Raw genomic sequence first — 22,800 nt, forward strand, 5'->3', positions numbered from 1 at the left:
GTCCATTCACTGCCAGCATGTGACTTTGATGAAAAAGCTAATTTTCATGGTTTTACATGACCCTGTTCTGAAGCTCTTATTTTGAACTACAGAAGGAAGCGGTTTTTCATTTGCTCACAGAATGCGTTGAAGCTATATTTAAAGGGGCAGGATTACGTGTTTTTCATGCACATAGTGTCACTTTATAGCACAATCAAGTAACCATGTTTACTTCAGTTGTTTAAAAAAATAAAATACATGTATCAAAAATGACAAAAGAAGTTGTACTTTGTAATTTAACACCTTGTAAATTGGGCCTCTGTCACTTTAAAAACTCCTCTTTCTGAAACTCCGCTTTCAGGAAGTCATAACATGGCTCCTCCATTAACCCTTTAACAACGTTTTTACCAGCGTTTCACTGAGAAGTAGCTCATATAATGAGCTCAGTTGATGCAAAGTTCCACTAGGTATTTGCTAATTGCTGCTGACTAGTCTGAAGGAGCTGAGTGGGCGAGTCACAGGAGAGAGTTGCTCTGTGAAGCGAAAGTTTTGATGCTTGGAAACTGCAGCTCTGAGAAAGAGCTTCGTCCTCAAAGGCATAGCTGGTCCATCCAGGTGTTTTGCACAGCTGAACGGTTGCCATGGAGATTAAAGGATTTCTCAAACATGCATAATTTGACACATCATTGACAGCGCTAAGGCCCTCCTCATGGCTCTGATTGGTTGTTTTTGATCAAGTGGTGTAACTCTGCAGCTAGCACTGGTAGAACTGGGCAGTGATTGTTTCACATATTATGCATCACGACATGGTGACAATTTTAACAAATATATAAAAAATAAAATAAAATACATTTTTATAAATGTTACAAACTGCAACTTCAAGCTGCTAAATGACAAATCTGCAGAAGGTGCCAATTTATTATTATTATTTTTACTAATTAATCATCAGAATAATTAACAAATCAAAAACTTAATAGTCTGTAATCTTTGCAGAAAATTCTGACTAGGGCTGCAAGTATGATTTATTTTAGTAAAGTTTCCACACTGTGTTTGGTATATGTTTTTATGTTACCCCAATGCACCATAAAGTATATTTATTTGAAAGTCCTACATACAATCCCTATACAATGACAAAGATTTATCTTTAAGAGAACCAAAAAGAGAAAAAAGATTCCAAGCTTCCTCAAAAATACTCATGTCACAATCTTGTGACACTTTTAATTGGGCTGAATGGCTATACTCCTAAAAGGCATGCAGTTATTTTTATTATTGACAAAAATACATTTGAGTAAAATACAATGAACCTCTGCCAAATCCAACTGAGGCGTATCAGGTGGAGAGACCGGGAGACGCAGGGTTGTAGGATTCATAGCAAGTCTAGTAAACTGAACAAGACAGAAAAAAACCCCCGGTGCACTCAATACGTCTGCTGTGGCGTCAGACGGTGAAAACAAATAAAGCCGAACGCAGCTCAATATGGACTTACTGGGCAGGGGGACTGGGCTGTCAGCGGGGAGAGAGGACACAGCTTTACACCCATGCCGATGAGCTATTACCTCCCCCCTCCTGATGCTTCCGCCTGCCTCAGCACGGGGAAGAAGAGGCCGCCTCGCCGCCACGGAGCCATCCTCCAGCACACTAATGTGTCCCTGAAGTTTTGTTAAAGCTGGTTATTTACTCCTGCAAAGCAATGGCTGCAGCCTTGGGGCGGCAGCATGGAGAACACGCCGTTATGAAAAATCTGCCGTCTTTTGCTATGAAGCACTGTCAACTTTCGGGGGGGTGGCCTGTTAAACGTGGAAAGCATAGAGGGTTTTTTGTTGGGGTTTTTTCCCCGCACCTCTAGTGAGCTACATTAGGAAAGGAATAGAGAGGCGAGCTTCTAAACCAGAAAAATTCAGCCCAACAGAAGGATTAATGTGAAACATAAGGGAGGTTTACTGACAGTAGTTTTTGGCAACCCTTGGCCACAGCAGTTTGGGATCAATACTAACAAGGCATAGGTCCAAATCCTGGCTATATTTCCAGCTCTTCTGCATTATATAAATGGATACTTACTCACCTCTGGTTGCAAAGGACCACCATTTGTTTTCCAATGAAATTACTCTGGGTTTTTCTAATGATCCAGATCTATAATGCTGATACTATACGATAAAGAAACGCCTTCTTTTTTTTGGTAGTGAATGTGAATAAAATATGCCTGATGGTCTTCACATATTGCTACTGCTGACCTGGCCAACATGGAAGCACAGCTTCCCACACACAGATGTAGTTTTCTTTACAGCAGACAAGGGGGCGATAGAGTGCCGGTTTGTTATGCGTCTACGCTGAATGAAAGATGAAGAAAAGACGACAGTAGTTTCTTACTAGGAAAGCAGCTTTAAAGCTGAAGTATGTAACTTTTATAAAAAAAAAGGTTTGTTGTTTTTTTTTATCTTATTTTTTAACACATTTAAGTTGTGACAGTGTTTATGAGATAAACTGTTGGAGAAAACATTTGAGCTCCACCTCCTTGCTCGGTCCTACTGCCTTCTACAGAAATGCACAGCTCCCGGCCAGAAACAACCAATCAGAGCCAAGAGGGTGTTACCGCTGTCAATCCCAATCGTGTACGTGCTGCTAAGTTTGCTAGTGGTGGAGGAGCTACTTACTGCTCAGAAAAACTGTTTATCCACCATCATCAGTGGCTTTGCTTACTGGCCTATCATTCACAGTCGTGAAGAGCTGCAGCTGTCCTTTTTCAGAGATTATCTCTTTCATATTAAACTGTCAGAACATAGTAATAATTTTAACAAATATGTAACAAAAAAAACATTTTTATGAAAGTCACCTTCTCTAATTTTCAGGAAGTTTTGGGAGGAAAACTCTCCAAATTTAGAAAAGGTCTGCTCTTCCCACAGCTGTATTGCTCTTTTCCTTTCTTCTTCAGATCCAACTTACATTTTTCTTTTACTGTTGTGTGTTTTTAAATGGGAGTATCGGCGCTATCTGTTAGCTCACTGTTAGCTCAGTCTCAAAAATCAGAACTTCAAATGGACATGTCAGACTGCTACAGATGACTGTACGTAAAGCACACAGTTAAGTGGACAGTCGAGCAAACTGGAGGACTACGGATCTACCGGTACTCTAAAGAGAAAAAAATAAGTATAAAAGCCAAAGAGGAGTCCAACTGACAAGGTTAATGCATTATAGTCACTGGTTTAGCATAGAATCTTCCAGAAACTGAGATCTTTGACTGGACTCCCGTCCTGAACCCTCTCTATTGTCCAAGATGGAACCAGCAACTAAATAACTGTGAAATTGACAACATAGGTTTTCAAAATTCAGCAAAAACTATTGTAGCATAATACAGTTAAACTCCATAAATTAGAATACACGTTTTGATAAGGATAGTTTGTCAGATTAAAAGTACCTTTTGAAAATTGAAACTATCAATCAGGTAGTAAACATGCTTCTCATAACGCCCACGTTTCCGTATTAAAGGTTTTATTGGTCTGATGTAATATTCCAATCTTCTGAGTTAGTGTTTTCTTTAGATGTATGCAGAAAATCCTCATAATTAACTAATTACTGTTACTAAATAGAACGTGTTTTCCTTGGTGAATGCAGTTACTGACATAAAGGAACTTTTCTATAATATTCTAATGTGTTGAATGTGGCTGTTCTCTGAGCTTTCAACCTTAGACAGATGAAACAAAAAAAATAATAATTTCTACAGTTCTTTGAAAGAAAAGCCCTCAGGCTTCTAGATTACGGGTACCTTTGGTCAAAATGTGCCAAATTTAAACTTTGTTTTAATTTAGTAGGAAATGGCTCAAGGCTTTTTTTTTCTTTTTTGCTTGATTAGTGGTGAACTCAGTAAAGCTATATCTGGATACAAGCCTTTAGTAAGTACAGCTAAATAAAGCTGCCTCTTGTTTTGGGCTCTACAGTTTCTGCTCTAGAATTAGTCATTTATTTTTTAAAAATCTCTCATCTGTTCAGTAACTGGAATGTATTTTTGTTTTATGTTTTCAAAAGTTAAACGATCCTAAACTTAGACATCCTGGTTGGAAGGCGTAATATTTGTGAGCCTGGAAATTTTTTACAACTCTAAACCTTGGAAAGAAAAAGTTTTTTATGTAAACTCATATATTAGACATAATATACAGGCGGAGTAGAATTAAATGAGCATTTGCTTCTTCCCACTCTCTTTCCGATTTGTTATTATTACTTCTTTTCATTCATGTTATTACTTCTTTTTGGGTTAGTTCACTTTAAAATATGCATTTTGTTTTGTTTGCTTCCATGAGAGAAATAACATCAATACATTAAAAAAAATATCTAATTATTTGATTTTGTTATGGTGGAACAATCTAAACAGTAAGTTTTTAAAAGAAAAAAAGTAAAGAAACTTTTACAATATGACAGAAGCAAACTTTAACATAGCAGTTTAAAAGCACGTATTGGACCAATGAGCAGCAGCTCCTGAGCATCCTGTAGCCACGAAGCAGGAGCACAAGCACAGCAAAATGATAGGATAGGTATGGAAATCTAGTTGAAGGAAGGTCAAAGTGATTAAGCTGACATTAATGACAGGCCTAGTCTTCCTGTGAGAATGCTCGCCGCGGCTGTCTCTAAACCCATTTGTCATTCTGCTTCCAACGCCAAAGCATCTGCTTTGAAGTCTCTACCACTAATGCTACGCGGAGAGGTTAAACAGCTTAATGCTCGACTCCGTCTCACTCCTCTCACTCTCTAATGTTCCAGCCGTTTTATGCATCCACGGCCACTGGATTCCACGTCTCAATTTGCCCCGGATCGTCCTGCAGGAGCAGCCCTTCTCCCCCGTTTGTTCAGTTGTCAGGAAAAGATGGACAATGAGAAACACGCTGCCCCCCCCCAGTGAGATGATGTTTAGATTAGGGCCTTGCAAAAGTGCTCACACCTTGAACTTTTTCACATTTTGTCACAATACAGGTACAAACTGGAGCTGCGGCTAATGATTATTTAAGTCATCAATTATTCTGATTGGTTGTATTTTTTTTTTAAATTGACACATTCTGCAGATTTTTCATTTGATCACGTACGGCTCTTTCTTCTTTTTTTTTTTTTTTTTTACACAATATCAGAAATGCAATAAAAGATCAAAGTAAGCAAATAATTCAATTAATTTTTTAAGAAAATAAACATTTTATTGCCTGAAATGTAGCAAGACAGCATTCCTTTAGTGTACACTTGATCATTTGTAGCGCAGAATGCATCTGCAGCTATAAAAGCACTTTCTGTTTACTGTTTTTGTGAATTAATAACTGGATAGCAAAAGGTGCGTGGTAGAAGTTTTTGGGTTTTTTTACATTATTTCAACCAGGTGAAGCTAAAACTTTCCCAGTGGAAGACTTCTGGATAAAACATATTTACAGACAAACAATGTTTTTCATCTTAAATCCAAAATGTATATTTTTGTACAGTTTTGGTTTAATCACTTCTTCTTTCAGCAAATGTCCGTTTTTAGAGTCTGTATACTCCAGTTCACGATTAACCAATTGCTAAATTAGTTGACGGTTATTTCGACTATCAATTAATCACCGTTAAGTCGATTAATCGTTTCAGCCCTAGTACAAAACTAACATCTTACTTTTTGAGACAACTAGCGCTGCACATCACACTGAATCTCAAATTCGCTGCAACGCAGACGGCTACAGGAGATCTGTCCTGCCCACGTTCATCACCATCTACAATAACTCTGAAGGATTTTGAGTTAACAGGAGTTACAGCAGCATTTGATTTCCCTTTGGGATCAATAAAGTACTTTTGAATTTGTCAATTACAGTGGTGGCAGCCTGATGATGTGCCTTCAACCCTGATAAAACCCAGAGAACTTTCTATACGGATCCCAGTCTGCGGGTGCACAAGCTGGTAGAGAGAAATGCATCCCACACTTTTCAGATTTCCCCCCATTCAAATATACATGACTGCTTACATGTACTTTGAAGTTTGTGGTTGTCAAGTTGCGGAAAAGGTTTCATACGTGTTGCAGTTTCTGCACTTAATCACATCCCCTTATCTGCCTTATTTAAATAACCTGACAACACAAGTATACAAAAACAGATAATGAGCCAACACGTGTAGGGGTCATCTTTAAAGCTTCTCCATAATCGCTCACAGCATAGAAATAAAATGACAGTTATTATGATAAATAAAACAGGATCTGAGAGACAGCGGACTCCTTTGCTCTCCAGCAGAATGAGATTAGGCTGATGCATGTGACATTAACAATATCAGCAAACAAATATATGAAAGCATGAATGAAAGGGAAACAGAGAGCGATTTTCATAGCCAATTTGAGATTGCAATGCGTGCCTGTGTGTGTGTGTGTGTGTCTGTGTGTGTGTAGGCGTGTAGGTGCGTGTAGGAGAGATTTCTGGCAAACAGCACACAGAGCAGGCTGGCAGCGGAGGCAGTGAGGCTCACAGGCTGCAAAGCAATTTCACTGTTTGGCAATACTGTTGTCTCTGTGTGTGGATTAGAGCTGACACCAGAGCAACTGAGTCATGCTAAATGTAGTACAATCACAAGCTTTTTGTTCCTGATCTGAAAAACCTTCGCGCTGCCTCGCAGATTCATGAAAGAGAGGCTGGAGACCGGGCCCCGGAAGACGGGAAGCGAACAAGTGGAGCGTTATTTCGCCATACGAGCGCGGCGTTGCGACGAGGACTTAAAACAAAAAAAGGAGCAATTTTTCAGGAAGGGTAGCCAGTCAGGCCAAAGATTTAAGAGGGAACAATCGAGTCTCTCCTTTGACTAAATCCTTGAAAATCCTTGATGTTTGACTTCATAAAAAGGGGGTTACATTCCCGTAAAGCCGCACAGATCAAACCCTATTTTGAGTTTTACTCGGCCAGTCCTCCTCGTGACCTCGCAGGCCAGAACTCCTCCCGCAGTTCTAACCTCTCTCTCTCCAGGTACATCGCCGGTCGGCGAGTTGTCTCCGGGCCAGGCAGGACCTGGCAGCGCAGACCCTGACCCGTCCTTTTCACGCTCGCCCACAGAAATGCCATCTGGCTGGTGTGAATGATTACCACAGCAACGGCCGGGCGACCTGCAGCCAGCGGGAACCAAGGTCACTCCACCTCAGCGCTTCGCACTTTCCCTGCCCTCCTTTTCATCAGCCCTGCAGGTGAATTATTCATCCTGTGCAACTCAGGGGCACAAATCCACTGCACAAATACTCAAAAAAAAGAAAAGGGAAAAAAAAGTGCACACTCAGTTTGCTGATATAATAACTTGTAATGAGAAAATAAACGCTCCGGTGTGAGCCGCGAGGATGAATAGCTCGCAGATGGCCGCGGATGTAGTGAGAACGCCGCTCTGTATGGGGGCAGGGGGAAGGTGAGACAGCTGCGGCGACAACTGGCTCCGACCATGACTGAACGAGAAATAAGTGCTTTAATTGATTTCTGACACGTGTAGCAGAAGGTGTCACATTTGAGATACGGGCGTGTTTACAACCAGAAGCCTGCAAGTTGACTTTTCAAGAGCCGCAGTGAGTCGAGTTTAAACAAGCATGTCTGTTATAGGAAGGAACGTGAAGTGCTTAACGCTTCAAGCATTCACACGGGCCCATTCACGCCAGTCCGCTTTGATCAACCTATAGTTTGCTTGCCCAGAAAGTCTGTTTTCTTTGGAGAGGTGTAAATGTGTGACTGAACTCTGATGTGGACCAACAAAAGTGAGCTCTGGTCTTAGAGCTGACTTAGAGCTGAGTCATGCTAAATGTAGTACAATCACAAGCTTTTTGTTCCTGATCTGGAAAACCTTCCAGATCAGGAGGAGGTTCATCAAAGAGAGGCTGGAGACCAAGTCTGGGTTCAGTCGAAGTGAACTCCGGCACGGTCTGAATGCATATTTGAACACCAGGAGGACCCCGCTCCAAAAACAGTACGCGGAGTAAAGCGCAGGGCATTCTGGGTAAATACAACCAAAACAAGCGCACAAGTCTAGCGCTGGCGGGAGAAATGTCTTGTGGTCTTTTGCCAAAGACAGAAGAGAACTCCTACGACTACTAAAATCAAACACCACTCCATTTTTGCTTGCATTTTGTGAAGGAGGGAGTCGCGCTCATGTCTTCTACGGCCGAGGAGAGGAGCAGGGTTTTCAATTAGTCTGGATCATTTGACACAATGTACCGTGAAAGTGAACCGCAGCAGCTGGAAATGAAACAAATGTTGCAACTTTGGTCCCCAACAGAACCAAGTCTACTGGACTACCAGGTGGGAAAAGACATGAATCGAGACACCTGAATCACATAATTAGGTCATTAGCAGAACTCTGTAGCACTGCATTGGATAAGGAGGTAGTCCAGGCATGTGATTCAGGGGAGTTGGACTTTTAGCCAACTCTCCTGTCTTTTAGACGGTCCTGCAACTGTCTAAAAGTTGCGGGACAACATCCTGCAATGACTGCTGATCAACATTTCTTCTTTGGAGTTCTTTTGCGAGGTAACTTGGCAAAGATAGCAGGAGCTCAGCTCAAATCCACACAACACGGTATAGAAAAATCACACAGCAGATTAGAGCATTACATCCCAAAACATACCAGGAAACATTCACAGTAAGTCTAAACTCCAGAGTTTTTACCACGGCTTTAAATTAGGAATTTCCTTCATTTTGGGGGATCGGCAATAGGCAGAGATTTGTATTTCAATCCAATCCGTAAAGGTCATTTGAGAGGGCTGACCGATAGCCCCGCCCACCTCCACGTCCCGTCTGCATGTGCGCGGTTAACAAAAGTCATGTCCACTGTTGCCAACTTAGAAACTTTGTGACTACATTCAGCAACTTTTCTGACAAAAAAAAAAACACAAAACGTTACCAACCAAAATCAGAATAATAAAGTGAGTCATTTTAAAGATCTGCGATCGACCAGAAACACCGCTACTTTAAACGCATCGCCAAGTTTTACAGATGAGGGTTAGCTGGACGATTGGCATCGCGTGAGACAAAAACCCAACAGCTTTCTGTCCCAGCTCAGTTCTGGATTTCAAAATCTCGGCAGATTTGACATTTCTAAATCATATTCTGTGAAAAGCAAGAAGGAGAATGAATTGATATGTATATAAAACATGGAGACCATATAAAGGCAGCGAAATTAGTGCCGAAGTAGTACTGTAAACCAGAGTTAGGAATAACTCTTTGTGCCCCATGACTTTCACCGTGCAACATGAGAGAGGTGACGATGCATTCAAATACAGAAGATCCCCATAGTCAACTATAAAAAGAGAAAAACCAAGAAATCTAAAATAAAAATATCAACAAACACAGTAAGTGTTGTTCCAAACTATCCAAAGATTTCACTATAATTTACTGCAAACAAAATATATTTTCTGCTATAGCCACAGGGTTACTCCGTTTTCATGCTTTAGCTGTTATTATACTAATTTTTTTTTTACTTTCAAGTCACCCGTTTTCAAATATATCCAGTTGACTAGCTTAAGATTCTGCTCAGAGCTTCATAGTTATAATTTTTTTAAAAACAGAGATGTATCTATTAATCAGAGGTGGAAATCTGACTAATTCTTCCCTGACCACCTCTAATCAGGTCGCCAGATAATCATTTCAAATATCCTGTATCCATTAAATGCATCAAAACTAAAAACTCCCATCATTTTCAGGTTATAAACACATCAGCTATAGATAATCATCAGATCATAATTTAGGACACGTTTTGTTGCATAGATTGGGAAAATCTGAATTTAAAACTATGACCCTTACCAAAGAATCTGCTGCATTTATTTTCGTTTTCTATGCATTATGGCCCTTTCAAAAAAATGTCAATGTCGATCAGAAAAGGCTATCCACCTTTTACCTAATCATCAATCAGGAAAAGATTCATCCATACGATAGCATTCATGCCTTCAGACTAGATTTTTACCACTTCAAGTGATTTCAAAATCATTTTTATATCAGAATTTAGGGTAAGTACTTTGAACACAAACGACAGGTCTTCCATTTCTATTTCCATGACGCTGGTTCAGACTCCCTGGAACGGTAGTTCAGATTTAGCTCCAGGGCTTCTGAGGCAGATTTCATATTACTAACATCTAGAAACCTTTCCTGTGAAACCGAACGAAGCAGGCATTACAACTAGAAGACATGAAAATGCACTACAAAAAGGGATTTTGGAGGGTATTCAATATTAGTCACAATATTGACATTTTATTCAAGCATATTGGTTTGTAAATGGTTAAAAGCTAACATTATTTTCGATGAGATCCTACCTTAATATTCTAATTTGGATTTAGCTGAACAGGTTTGTTCAGTGTGTCTAATACTTTTGTTCACCATGTGTGGTGAGGAGGCAGTGAGGCGCATATGTTTATACCTGCTACATTATGAATAAACATCAACCTATGGTAGAAGCTGAGAATTGGCATACTTAAGGTTGAGTACGTTTCTATGTTGGAGCAAGAGTAAACATTTGCACCCATTTTTTATCTTTTGCTTAGCAATAGCGCTAACGTTAATAATTAAACTTCAGTGAATGTCACCTCGGTAGATTAGATTTAATCATTCCAGTAAGGTTTCTGGTAGATTAGATTTAATCATTCCAGTAAGGTTTCTTATCTTTATCTTGGTCAAATTTAATTTTGTTACTTTTCAACTTGGGATAACAGACCAAATCACCAAAATGTTTCTAATTTGTTCAAATTTATGCAGGTCTTATTTTAACTGTCTTTGAGCTCTTAAAGTTACACACATTCTAATATGAAATACTGTCAAAATCTTCCAAAGTATACTGTACTCAAATTGCCTCAGAATTTTTATTGGCTAAACCCTAACAGTTTGTTTTATTAGTGTACACCGCAACAATAGCAGCTCCTCCATCCCCGCCCCCGGCCCTGTGGCTCTATCTCAGGCCGGAGGAGAGGAAGGTCCAGCCAGCGGCACCAGCACAGCCCGACCCACCGAGGACAGAGAGCCACCGGGTCTCATGTCTGCTCCTCGGTCTGGTTTTTCCGCGGGAGCCGGGCGGGACTGCCTCGCTGTTGTCATTTCTCATGTTACAGAACATCAATCAGCCGGCAGAGACGGTGCCCTTGCGCCGGCTGAGGCTGATTTACAAACATTAGCGGGGAATACAATTACACAGCCCCCACCGCCAACCACCACCACCACCCTACCCTGGCCGAGCAGAGCAGCCCTTATGCGGCTGGAGGAGAGGAGAGAGGTGGACCCCGACAACAGCGGATACAACCATCCAGCCCGTCAGCGCCGCGGTTTATAAAGCCAACTTTGAGCTGGGTGGCTGAAGCTACAGCAGGCTACACGGGGCGCATATGATGCTGTCACACAGAGGAGGCTAAATGACGGCTGTGATACAAACAAAGTGCTCACCTGCCACAGTCTCCACGCCATTATTCAGAGACATTCTGCTGCCAGCTACCACGCAGTCCGCCGCTCGTGCCTTTACACGCCGAGAAGACGCGATTTAAGACGCCCGTAACGCTGTTTCAATTCAATGATTCTGGGCAGATAAAAACGTCCGAGCGTTACGACTAGCAGCTACAAAAAAAAAAATAAATAAATAAAATAATCAACTTTCCAAATGAGAAATAAAACTTTCTCCGCGGTCCAAAAGCGTAGTAGTTAGAACTTAATTCCCCGTAGCTCGCTGGGAGAAGCGACGCTGCGGCCGCCGACACGAGCCGCATAAAACGCGAAGCTGCCTGAGAAAAGTTGCAGCTACGTCCAGGAACAGCGATTCACAGGCGCATTAAAAGTTTCCCTACGCCTAAGTACGGCCGAGCTGGTCTGGGAGGATAAAGAGTACAAAAACATACAACCGGGAGAAAGGAGAACGCGTGTAAAACAGCAGTGCTGTCCGCGGTGCTGATCCCAGATCGGTGTGGCTAACACTGAGGCTGTGCTGCTCCGCCGGTCGCTCCACCGCTGATCAATGATTGAACTGAACAAAGGCAGAACAAGGATCAATTTCTAATAACTATCAATGCAAACAGCGCCGACTCTCCGCTCGTATTCGCCCGAATCGAGTCAGCGAGCGTCGGGACGCCGTCAGGAGGCATGTCGCTGAAGAAATACGCGGAGAAAGGTGAGAATAGCACTAACCTGGAGCCGCCGTAGATCAAATTTCTTCCAATATTGAAACATCGATCCTACATCGGCGGCCATCTTGGGGGATATTGAGGAGATTTTTTTTCGGCGGCTGCAATAAATATGTGGGCTGGATTCCCCCTCGTTAAACAGCGTTTACGGTCACGGGTCCCACTTTTTTTTCTCTTTTTCTTAAGAAAAGTACTTAATATAAGAGTCCACTGATGAGCTGGCCAAGTCTGCCGGCATTTTTGTTGTCTTTTTTAGAACCAAAAAGAAAAAAAGGAGGGAGGAAGAAAAAAGTAAACTATATTTGTTCGCGTCTTGAAAGAAATAATATATATATATATATATATATATATTTTAAAAAGCAAAGTGTATCCTCTTCATCCGCAATATTAAATGGACAATCGCTTTCTTTCTTTTTTTCTTTTCTTTCTTTTTTGCTTTGGCAAAGTTATCAATACTGACGTAAAGCCCGAGCTCGATCAATATGATCTGGAAAAGAGAAGGAGATGATGTGTAGATAAGTTGAGTTCTGGGAAAATAGCCAAGCCTACTTTTTTTTTCTTACTTCTTTTTTTTTTTCTTCTTCTTCTTCTTCTTGCTGCGTGTTTATTGCAGGAGTACCCGGAACATTACAATTAAGAGACAGAGGGGCAAAACTTGAGAAAGGCTCCACTAGCAGTACATGTACTGCTTTGTTATTTGTACATAACTAGAACTACTATTATTTGTGTGTCACTCCAGACATGTTTTTTCTGTTAAACTGTTGACATCAGGAGGAAATGTACACACTTTTTATATATATGTTGGTACACAACTGCAGGTCTTTGTTTTAAATTGTGACTAATCTATGAATATCCAGATGATAGATAGATAGATAGATAGATAGATAGATAGATAGATAGATAGATTCTCACAAAACTGACTCTATCTAACTTAATAAAGCATGAGGGTGCTCTTTTTCTGCTCAGAGTGAGTAATTCCTTTGGTCAAGGAGCATGTGGCTCAGTTCTGCTGCTCCCCCTGCTGACACCACGCAGTGAGCAGGTGTCTGCAGCAGGGCAGGGCACAGTTTGATTTCCTTTCATACACATCCTATACATGTGGTTCTGACAAAGTGAAGGCATTCGTCACACTCAAAGGTTCCAGCAGCCGAGAGTCCAGCAGAAGGGCCCTCGCTTCTTTCGCTACCTGAAATCAGCAGCAGATAGAAATTTGTGCATTAATGATTCAAGTAAAAAATAAAAAAAAATTTAAAAAATCCTAAAGGTATTAAAAGTTATTTTTCTTGCCACATATTCAAGCCAAGATATTATTAAAAGTTGTCTCCTGGCTTTGAGGCCGCAGCTAAATTCTTGCATTTGGACAGCGGTGACGTTGTCCTGTTTTAAGTATTTGCACCCATTGAACGTTTCCGCACGTCGTCCATAACTACTAACTTTAATAGGCTTCGTTTGGTGTTTATGTGAAAACAGCAGCGCATTACAAACTTCCAGAATATTGCGAAACAGCCGAAACACTGAGCTCCTCTAAATGAAGCCTAAAACCTCCCACTTTGTTTAGAGGTTCCCTGTGATTAGCAGCAACCAGAACATTTGGTTTATATTTGGTTGGTGATTTTTATGATGACATTTGACGAAATGCAATGTTTGTTGCTATATGATTGGTGACTGAAAAGCCCTTTGAACTGCCTTGTTGCTGAACTCCACATAAAGTTGACCTGACTTCCTTTGAGGAGAAAATGTTGTGAGGTATTTTTTTTTCTTTTTCAAATAAAAATCCAAAAAGTGTGACATCCGTTCCTTGCGTGGCCTCTAAAGGCTTTTCTGCCACGACTCCTGTTTTTGGCTCCATCTTCAGCATCAACTCTAACCAAGTCCTGCAACCACACAGCATGTTGCTCCCACCACTAGAGGTCACCATGTTGGGCTCAAGGTGGCATTTTACCAAAAATAAATAAATAAATCAAATATGGACAACTCTGTTTTTCTGACAGCCTGTCTGTCAGAAAAACAGAGTGTCTTCAGTCAGAGGCTTCGTCAAATTCATAATATGAAGCTTACTTAACTCTTTCATTAAATGAGTTACAACATTTCATTTCGTTTTGGGATCAATAAAGTAGTTTTTAATTTGAATTGAATATGCAATGTTGTATTTCACACAGCACTTTTTAGGCCAAAAAAAAAAAAAACAGCCAAATGTTGATCTAATCTGACCAAATCACTTTGTTTTTGCGTGTTTGCCGGGCTGCATATTTTCTCTAACAAACTTCTGAGGCCTTAACGGAGCATCCGGATTCATGCTGATTAAAAACATTTAAACTCTGTTTATATTTAACTGATTTATGTTGGCCTAATTGATTACACTGGTGTTCATTTGAAGGGTATCAAATAAAAAAATGGGATTAACTTCAAATGTGTACCACACATGTGAAGTGAAGTGAGCAAATAATATTTGAGCACACTATCATCGTAAAGCTTGGCCTGCCATGGATTCTAGACGGCCGCAGAAATTGTTCTGGTGAGCCGTATTTGTCCCGCGAACCTTGAGTTTGACACATGTGCAATAATAACGGATGCATTCACACATGATTCAGTTGCATTGTTAAACATTCGCTGAGCAAAACGTGCACGTTTATTCTCAATACTTGAAGAGGATTTTTATTTTGAATGGAAGTAGTTACTGTATTACTATTCTCTATGCAGCACAGTTAAAAAGGACTGCTGAAACGACTGAAAGTCGGAATCTGGACACTTCAGCAAGTACACAGACCTACCGGACGTGGGCAAGTGTTTCTCTGAACTAAATCTTTAGTCTTGTCTCTGTGCCCAAAAAGCAGAACCTTTGGCACAGTGGCTGCCCACAGATCAAACGGAGTATTTGTAATCTTAAGACTTTTCCAGACGTCAGATAGGAACTCTTTGGCTCTGACTCAACAGGAATAGCGCAGCGCCCCGGGTTAGTGGGAGACCAGGCGGGACGTGAGCTCCCAACCTCCACCGCTGGAAGCTGACGAGTTGTCTGTCTTGCTTCTCTGGATCCTCACTCAACCTTTAGGGATGGGGGGGGGATTGCTGAATCTAATTGCCTCAATCATCTCTCTGCTTCTGAACGTAATCGTAGCCTCGTGCTATCACGTGCTATCAAAGATAACGTAGTGCTTTGTTGCCGTCACCAACAAAGCACTACGGGCCTCCTCCAGTAACTTTCTCACCCCATTCAAATTAAAACATACTTACAGGGGAGGGGGGAAACACTTAATCTAAAAAGCAGTGCAAAATCAGGACACAGATGGGAAATTATCCAGGAGCTTTATAGCCATTGTTTTGATGAGGTCACAGATTTTTAAATGACAGATTTTTGTTTTATTTTATTAGAAAGTGCCGACAGTTTCATACTCAATGAAAAGTCTTACTTGTCCTCTCTGGCAAATAAATCAACACATGCAAAACTGTGAGATTTTGATAAAACCCACTTTTTGAGTGTATGAGTGCACGTCAGAAAGATCTACGCCGCGACAAACTGAGAGCGCGGCTTCATCGCTTCCATCATTTCGATTCAACTCTGACAGCATCACATCCGTACTGATATAATTTCAACAAACAGCAGCTTTTCCAATTAAATGTCTGGATATTCAAAGCATATTTTTCACATTCACCCACAAAGCTAATGTTTATCTGCGCCTCGATTGCATTCGAGTTAGGAGTGAAAGCTATTAAAAGCTCAAACATAGTGACAACGCATTCTGACTGAGCCACTGAGGTTCACAAACAAACGAGAAAAAAATTCACTGAGAGTCAGACTCAGGCTTGTGAAGCAGTTTGGATGCTGAATATGGCGGGTTGCTAGCGCTATCTACTGGACAAACTGAGTAAATGACTCCTCATGAAAAAAGACTTGTGAAGCTGCAACCCTACCGAGTCAGTTGTGCAATTTAATGCTGAGCGTGTTTCTTATTCTGCCTCTTGTTATTTTGTGGAGAGGATTTTTCTTCTGTGATTTGAAGAAAGGATGCTCAAAATGACCAGTTGTATCGAATGTTATTCAGTCCAGCAATGAGTTGATTTTGTTTGGCCCGATATGCCACATTAGGGTTAAAGTTGCTAATGTCACCTCGTTCATTAAATAAGTAATAGCGAGGTTAAAATAAGTGTTTCATGGTGGGGAAACATATTTCTTCGAAAACTCTTTCTGTATTTAACAAAGTGATTAAAACCAGATTGGGGTGCAGCAAAGTCAGCTTTTGTGGAAGTGTCACTGGATAGATGTGGTGCTTGCAGGAGGATACAAAAAGCCTGGTTATTTCAAGGCAAATAATCGGTGTTGCCGCTAACGTTTTCTATTGTAAGAAGATCTTACTTTATCTGCGATAATTTTGCGTGAATTAAAAACAGAAAGTCTCCATGTACATGAGTGGGGTCAAACTGCATTCCTGGAGAGCCAGAGTCCGGCAACGTTTGTGTCCCTTTTCCTACTCGCTTTCATTCAATGGTTTAATGGCTGACTGCACTGCCTGACCAGCATGGAGTCAAGCTCTACAGAGCTCTGCTAATTAGCTAATATTGGAGTCAGGTGTGCTGTGGTTGAGAGGGTTAGGATTTTTTTTTGTTACTATTTTTATAACCTGTGGAGCACCCTCAAGGATTTTGGCAAGATGCAGAATTATCAAACAGGGCTTATTCTGGTGTTGACAACCCGGGAGAACTGCTCACGACAGAAAATGACAACAATAATACCATATCAGAACAAATTATTATACTTTATATCAAACACTTAACGATTAGTCACAGAAAATAAGCATAAACTAAACAGACCTCGTGAGCTGACGTCCAGGAGGGGTAAATAATTCTTAACGGTTGGATTCTTTTCTCCTTTATTGTTTCTCTTGCGTATTTCTTATATTTATCTTCAGTTTTCGCCTCTCTTTCTATGGAGTTAACCATCTGGTGCCTCCTGCAGACAGTAAGTATCTTACAGTTGGTATAGAACTTAAGTATGGACAAATGTTTCTTATAACAACTCATGCAGAACTGAAATATAAAAAAAACAATTTAGCTTCTATAATTTACTACTGGGTGGTACAAAAGCCGGAAAGTATAATACTGTTACAACCTACCTGTAGTAAAAATGATGAGACAACAATGCTATGATATCTACTGAGACTTTTCTTTTAAGTGCAAATGTTAGCCATAGCTAGCTTTTGATACCTAGCATGTAAACAGCTTAAGTGACCAATTTTGTGCTGCAGTGTAAACTTAAGTCACTACTATACAGCATTATTTTACTATCTCACCATTTCTTAATCTGTCCTACAGAACATATTAACAATATTCATCAGTAATTTGCTGATGAATATCGCAAATCCATCAGTGAGTGATTAGAGCAGCAATAATGCCTTTTTAATAATACAACACTCTTGCTTGTGGGACTGGATGATGAGACTTCTCACAACAATTTATCCTGTAGACGATAGACTGCCAGTTGGAACACAGGTTTGAGACACAACTTGTCATTTTATCATGATAAAGTTCAGTGAAGTGGTTGCCGAGTTCAAAATGGCTGCCAGCGAAGAACGATGAGGCTCCTTCTGGTCTCTTCAATAACCCAGCAACCTTTGTCACAAAGTATGACACACAATGTTGTTCAACTTCAAAGATAACAGCTATTTTGTGTGAAATTATGATCGTTAAATCAAGAGTTATCCAGGCTTTCATGCCAATTAAATACATAATAGTCCGTTTAACCCATTCATTTATTTAGTTTTTTGGATAAAAATAGTTGAGTATCATCAGCATAGCACAGCAACAGAGATGTATCCTATGCTGTCCGACAGCTTTACCAAACAAGAAGCATATACAAAGTAAAGAAAACTAGTCCAGCCACCAGAACTCCACCGCCATCTCACAAAGTGGATTCATCACTCATACATTCTGGAGGATGACTCACCTTACAGCCGTTCTCTTAACTTCTATTTCAGGGTTCCTGCCTTTTCAGCACAAGCTCAACTTGAAGACTGCAATGGACGGCATCAAACTAGGATCCATAGCTAAATACCATCCATGTTTTTTTTAATGACTTGACGGGTGAACAAACTTATTCAAGTATTGTGTGATTTCAATAGCATTTCGGTCACATCCTCAACTCACGTCATGAACTGTTACCATCTCACAAACGTTTTACTACGAAGCTTGTAGCCTTAACAGATTCAAAATTCCATTTGTCCCTACATCAGTCAGAATGATAAATAAGGTAGGCAAATAATGTTTTGCAATTCTGCTGATGCTCTGGTCTGATTCGTTGAAACGCATGCAGGAATGTGCAATATGTGTTTTTATTGAGCAATACGTGTACTTTGATTTTATTCTTGTGTTAAGCGTTTAACCAGCTTTTATTGTTTGGGGTGTATTTAAGTGTGGTAAGAGTTTTATTCAAAGCATGATATCTATCCATGTATCCATCCATCCATCTATCAAAAGTACAAAATGGTACAATGACTTTTTTTTCTATATTTTTAGTGTAAGATTGTCCACAGACAAATTAAGGACTTCTGAAAATGAAAAATGTTAGGTACAACACAAATTCATCATGTATTGACAGATGATTGTTGTTTTTTTTCTTATCTGTTAGTAGCATCATAGCTCATGAATTCATGAACACATGGTTGGACTGAGCTGTTACCATTTGTCAGCGTGGCTATAGCAGGAAAAACCAGACCCATTGTACTGAATTTGAGGCAGAATGTTCCTTTATAGTACTCTGTATTCCTCTTGTTGCCTCAATCAGTTGTGAGACCAGGACCTGGCAGTGTGTCCCGGTCCTGGCTCTAACAAACACACCTCCCTCTTTGACAGATGAAGCCGTGTTTTGTCTCTGGGGTCTGTGTGTGTAAGTAAGTGTGTGTCGGGGGCTGGGGGGAGGTGGGAAACGTAGGGGACCCTCCACACTTTTTCTCTTTGGGTCATTTTTATAGAGATTGATTTTCATTTCATCAGCCCATAGAACCTCTCTCTGTTTGTTCCTTTGTTTATCTCCTTCCCTTGCATGGTCACCTCTGCGCTCCTTGTATCGACAGACCGCTCCACCTCAGTCTAAATGTCAGCTCTAAACTCTCGATCAACCGCGTGCGAGCTCTTTGATGGATGAACTTCAAACAACACCTCGCCAATAAATATGAGGCGTGCAATATTTTTGATCCAACTAAATATGGGCTGCATGTGTTAAAAGGGCAATAAATCCCACGTAGTTTTTCTTTATACGTCAATGTTTGACCAGCTAAATTAATCAACAGAGCCTGTATTTGAAGGGGCAGGGTTATGTATTAGGCACATAGAGAAACTCTGTAGCACAATAACTATGTTACCTTCAGTTGTTATAAAAATTATATATTTATATACACATATCAAATATGATTTTTAAAAATTTTACATCGTAATTTAACACCTTTAAATGGGGCCTGTGTCTTTAAGAAGCTCCTGCTTTTTCTAAAACTCCGCCTTCAGGAAGTCATCACAACACAGCTCCTTTGTTAACCCCCTGACAATGTTTTCACCAGTGTTTCACTGAGAAGTAGCTCCTATAATGAGTTAAGCAGATGTGCAGTTCCACCGGGTGTTTGCTAATGGCTGCTGGCTAGTCTGAAGGAGCTGTGACTGGAAGTTATGGGAGAGCTCTGCTCTGTGAGGCAGTCCTTGGTGACCAGTGATGTTGGTCCCGTCAGCCGTTTCGCACAGTTGAATGGTTGCCATGGAGATTCATAGATTTCTCAAACATGCATGAAAGAATCAAGAATCTTCAAGGATGATTATGATGAGGTAATAACATGATGGAAAACTCCAAAAAAAAAAAGTCAATTTTACATAATACTGACCCTTTAAGTTTTGTTTCGAACGAAGCAACTAAAACTGGTTTGAATCCTAAAAAATAATCAAATAATAATAAGAATAAAAATAAATCATTAATACTTTTTGAATACTAATCACACGTAAACCCCGTACAGTGCTATGAGAACAAATTTCTCTCCTTTGGATTTTTCTACTTTGTTTTTGTAAATTAAATCCTGGCTAATACAATTTTTTTAACAAGAATGTGCCCAAAAGATGAGGTAAACCAGATTTTTACAATATGTTAATTAATTATAATAAGCAAAATAAAACAGCATAAATATGTATGTATTCAGTAGAAGCCCCTTTGACTATAGTTTCAGCGCTGGGTCAATGTGAAATGTCTCAGTCAGACTGATACAACTGGACAGAACATTTTTCCTCCATAGTTGCTTATAAAACAGCTTAGCTTCTGTCAGGTTGCCTGTGAATTTTGCATGAACAGCTCTGGCTCAAATTCTCAAAGGCAAAGTTTTTACTTAGCTTTTTGCTCTTTGCATTTACCACAGAAACATACAAACTCCCACAGAAAGAGGCGCTTGGTTAAGAACTAAGATCTCTTTTCTGTGAAGATGCAGCGGCGCTAACCGTGCTGACCTTTTTTGTTGGTCCAAGATATGAGATGCATTTTGAGGTTGTGGAAATGGTTCAGGACTGACATGAACAATCCAGGCTTTCCTTCATTCTCCTTTTCTCTTGTCCACTGATCATTGCTTCAGATGGTTGACCCCAAAGACTTCAACTCATTCACCTTTAATACAACTATATGTAGCTTTACTGTTCTTCTAAAACCAGGACTGGTCCTCTAATATTCCTGGTTTTAGAGGATCAGGACTGGTTCTCTAAAATGAGCATCTTGCTTTTCTCACCACAAATGACTTTTTTGTGTTCGTTTCTCCGATCAGAACCGTTTCCAAATGAACTTTTCTAGAAATTAATAATACCTTTCTTGAGGACAATTTACATTGGTCAATCACCATAATTTACATAATTTTGGAAATTTGGGGGAACCTGAGCTCCCAGAGAAAACCCCCACTAACACTGGGAAAACATACAAACTCCCACAGAAAGAGGCTCTTGGTTAAGAACTAAGATCTTTTTTCTGTGAAGATGCCGCCCTTTTTTTTGGTCTAAAATATGAGATGTGTTTTGAGGTCTTGGAAACGGTTCAGGATTTACCTGGACACTTTTTGCTAGTTGTTTATTTTAGAGATCCATCCATCCATCCATCCATCTTCTTCCGCTTATACGAGGTCGGGTCGCGGGGGTAGCAGCTTCAGAAGGGAAGCCCAGACTTCCCTCTCCCCGGCCACTTCTTCTAGCTCTTCCGGGGGAATCCCGAGGCGTTCCCAGGCCAGCCGAGAGACATAGTCCAGCGTGTCCTGGGTCTTCCCCGGGGCCTCCTCCCGGTGGGACGTGCCCGGAACACCTCACCAGGGAGGCGTCCAGGAGGCATCCTGACCAGATGCCCGAGCCTCAACTGGCTCCTCTCGATGTGAAGGAGCAGCGGCTCTACTCTGAGTCCCTCCCGGATGACTGAGCTTCTCACCCTATCTCTAAGGGAGAGCCCAGCCACCCTACGGAGAAAACCCATTTCGGCCGCTTGTATCCGTGATCTTGTTCTTTTGGTCATGACCCAAAGCTCATGACCATAGATGAGGGTGGGAACGTAGATCGACCGGTAAATCGAGAGCTTTGCTTTTTGGCTCAGCTCTCTCTTCACCACAACGGACCGGTACAGCGCCCGCTTGACGGCAGACGCTGTGCCAATCCGCCTGTCGATCTCCCGCTCCCTTCTTCCCCCATTCGTGAACAAGATCCCGAGATACTTGAACTCCTCCACTTGGGGCAGGACACCCCCCCTGACCCGGAGAAGGCACTTTACCCTTTTCTGGCTCAAGACCATGGCCTCGGATTTGGAGGCACTGATCCCCATCCCGGCCGCTTCACACTCGGCTGTGAACCGCTCCAGCGAGAGCTGCAGATCACGACCCGATGAAGCCAAAAGGACCACATCGTCTGCAAAAAGCAGAGATGAGATCCTAAGGCCACCAAATCGGATCCCCTCAAAACCTTGGCTGCGCCTAGAAATTCTGTCCATGAAAGTGATGAACAGAATCGGTGACAAAGGGCAGCCCTGGCGGAGTCCAACTCTCACCGGAAACGAGCCCAACTTACTGCCGGAATTGCGGACCAGACTCTGACACTGGTCATACAGGGACCTGACAGCCCTTTTTGAACAGGGGGACCACCACCCCAGTCTGCCAATCCAGGGGAACTGCCCCCGATGTCCATGCAATATTGCAGAGTCGCGTCAGCCAACACAACCCTACAACATCCAGAGCCTTAAGGAACTCCGGGCGGATCTCATCCACCCTCGGAGCCTTGCCACCAAGGAGCTTCTTAACCACCTTGGCAACCTCGTCCCCAGGGATTGGAGAGCCCAACCCAGAGTCCCCAGGCTCAGCTTCATCAATGGAAGGCATGTTGGTGGGATTGAGGAGGTCTTCGAAGTACTCTGCCCACTGGCCCACAACGTCCCGAGTAAAGGTCAGCAGCACACCATCCCCACTATAAACAGTGTTGGTGCCGTACTGCTTCCCCCCCCCCCCCCCCCCCCCCGAGATGCCGGATGGTGGACCAGAATCGCCTCGAAGCCGTACGGAAGTCTTTCTCCATGGCCTCTCCAAACTCCTCCCACGCCCGAGTTTTTGCCTCAGCAACCACCCGAGCCGCATGCCACTTCGCCTGCCGGTACCCATCAGCTGCTTCCGGAGTCCCACAGGCCAAAAAGGCCCGGTAGGACTCCTTCTTCAGCCTGACGGCATCCCTCACCGAAGGTG

The 22,800-nt window shown here is 41.5% G+C and overlaps 1 protein-coding gene across 4 annotated transcripts in view; it reads right to left on the reverse strand.

Moving 5' to 3' along the window:
• Positions 1 to 12,399, reverse strand: part of cux2b (cut-like homeobox 2b) — a 150,142-nt gene extending 137,743 nt beyond the window's left edge. For 3 of the 4 annotated variants that reach the window (XM_028033996.1, XM_028033995.1, XM_028033994.1), the window contains exon 1: positions 12,087 to 12,399. In XM_028033996.1, coding sequence (XP_027889797.1) covers positions 12,087 to 12,149 — 63 coding nt within the window. In that variant the 5' untranslated portion in view covers positions 12,150 to 12,399. Of the gene's footprint in view, positions 1 to 11,354; positions 12,060 to 12,086 lie in introns of those variants that run through there. The other variant, XM_028033997.1, reaches the window with a different exon arrangement.
• Positions 12,400 to 22,800: the final 10,401 nt, after the last annotated feature.

This window comes from Xiphophorus couchianus, chromosome 12 (genome assembly GCF_001444195.1).
Source record: "Xiphophorus couchianus chromosome 12, X_couchianus-1.0, whole genome shotgun sequence".
In the NCBI taxonomy this organism is placed as follows: Eukaryota; Metazoa; Chordata; class Actinopteri; order Cyprinodontiformes; family Poeciliidae; genus Xiphophorus; species Xiphophorus couchianus.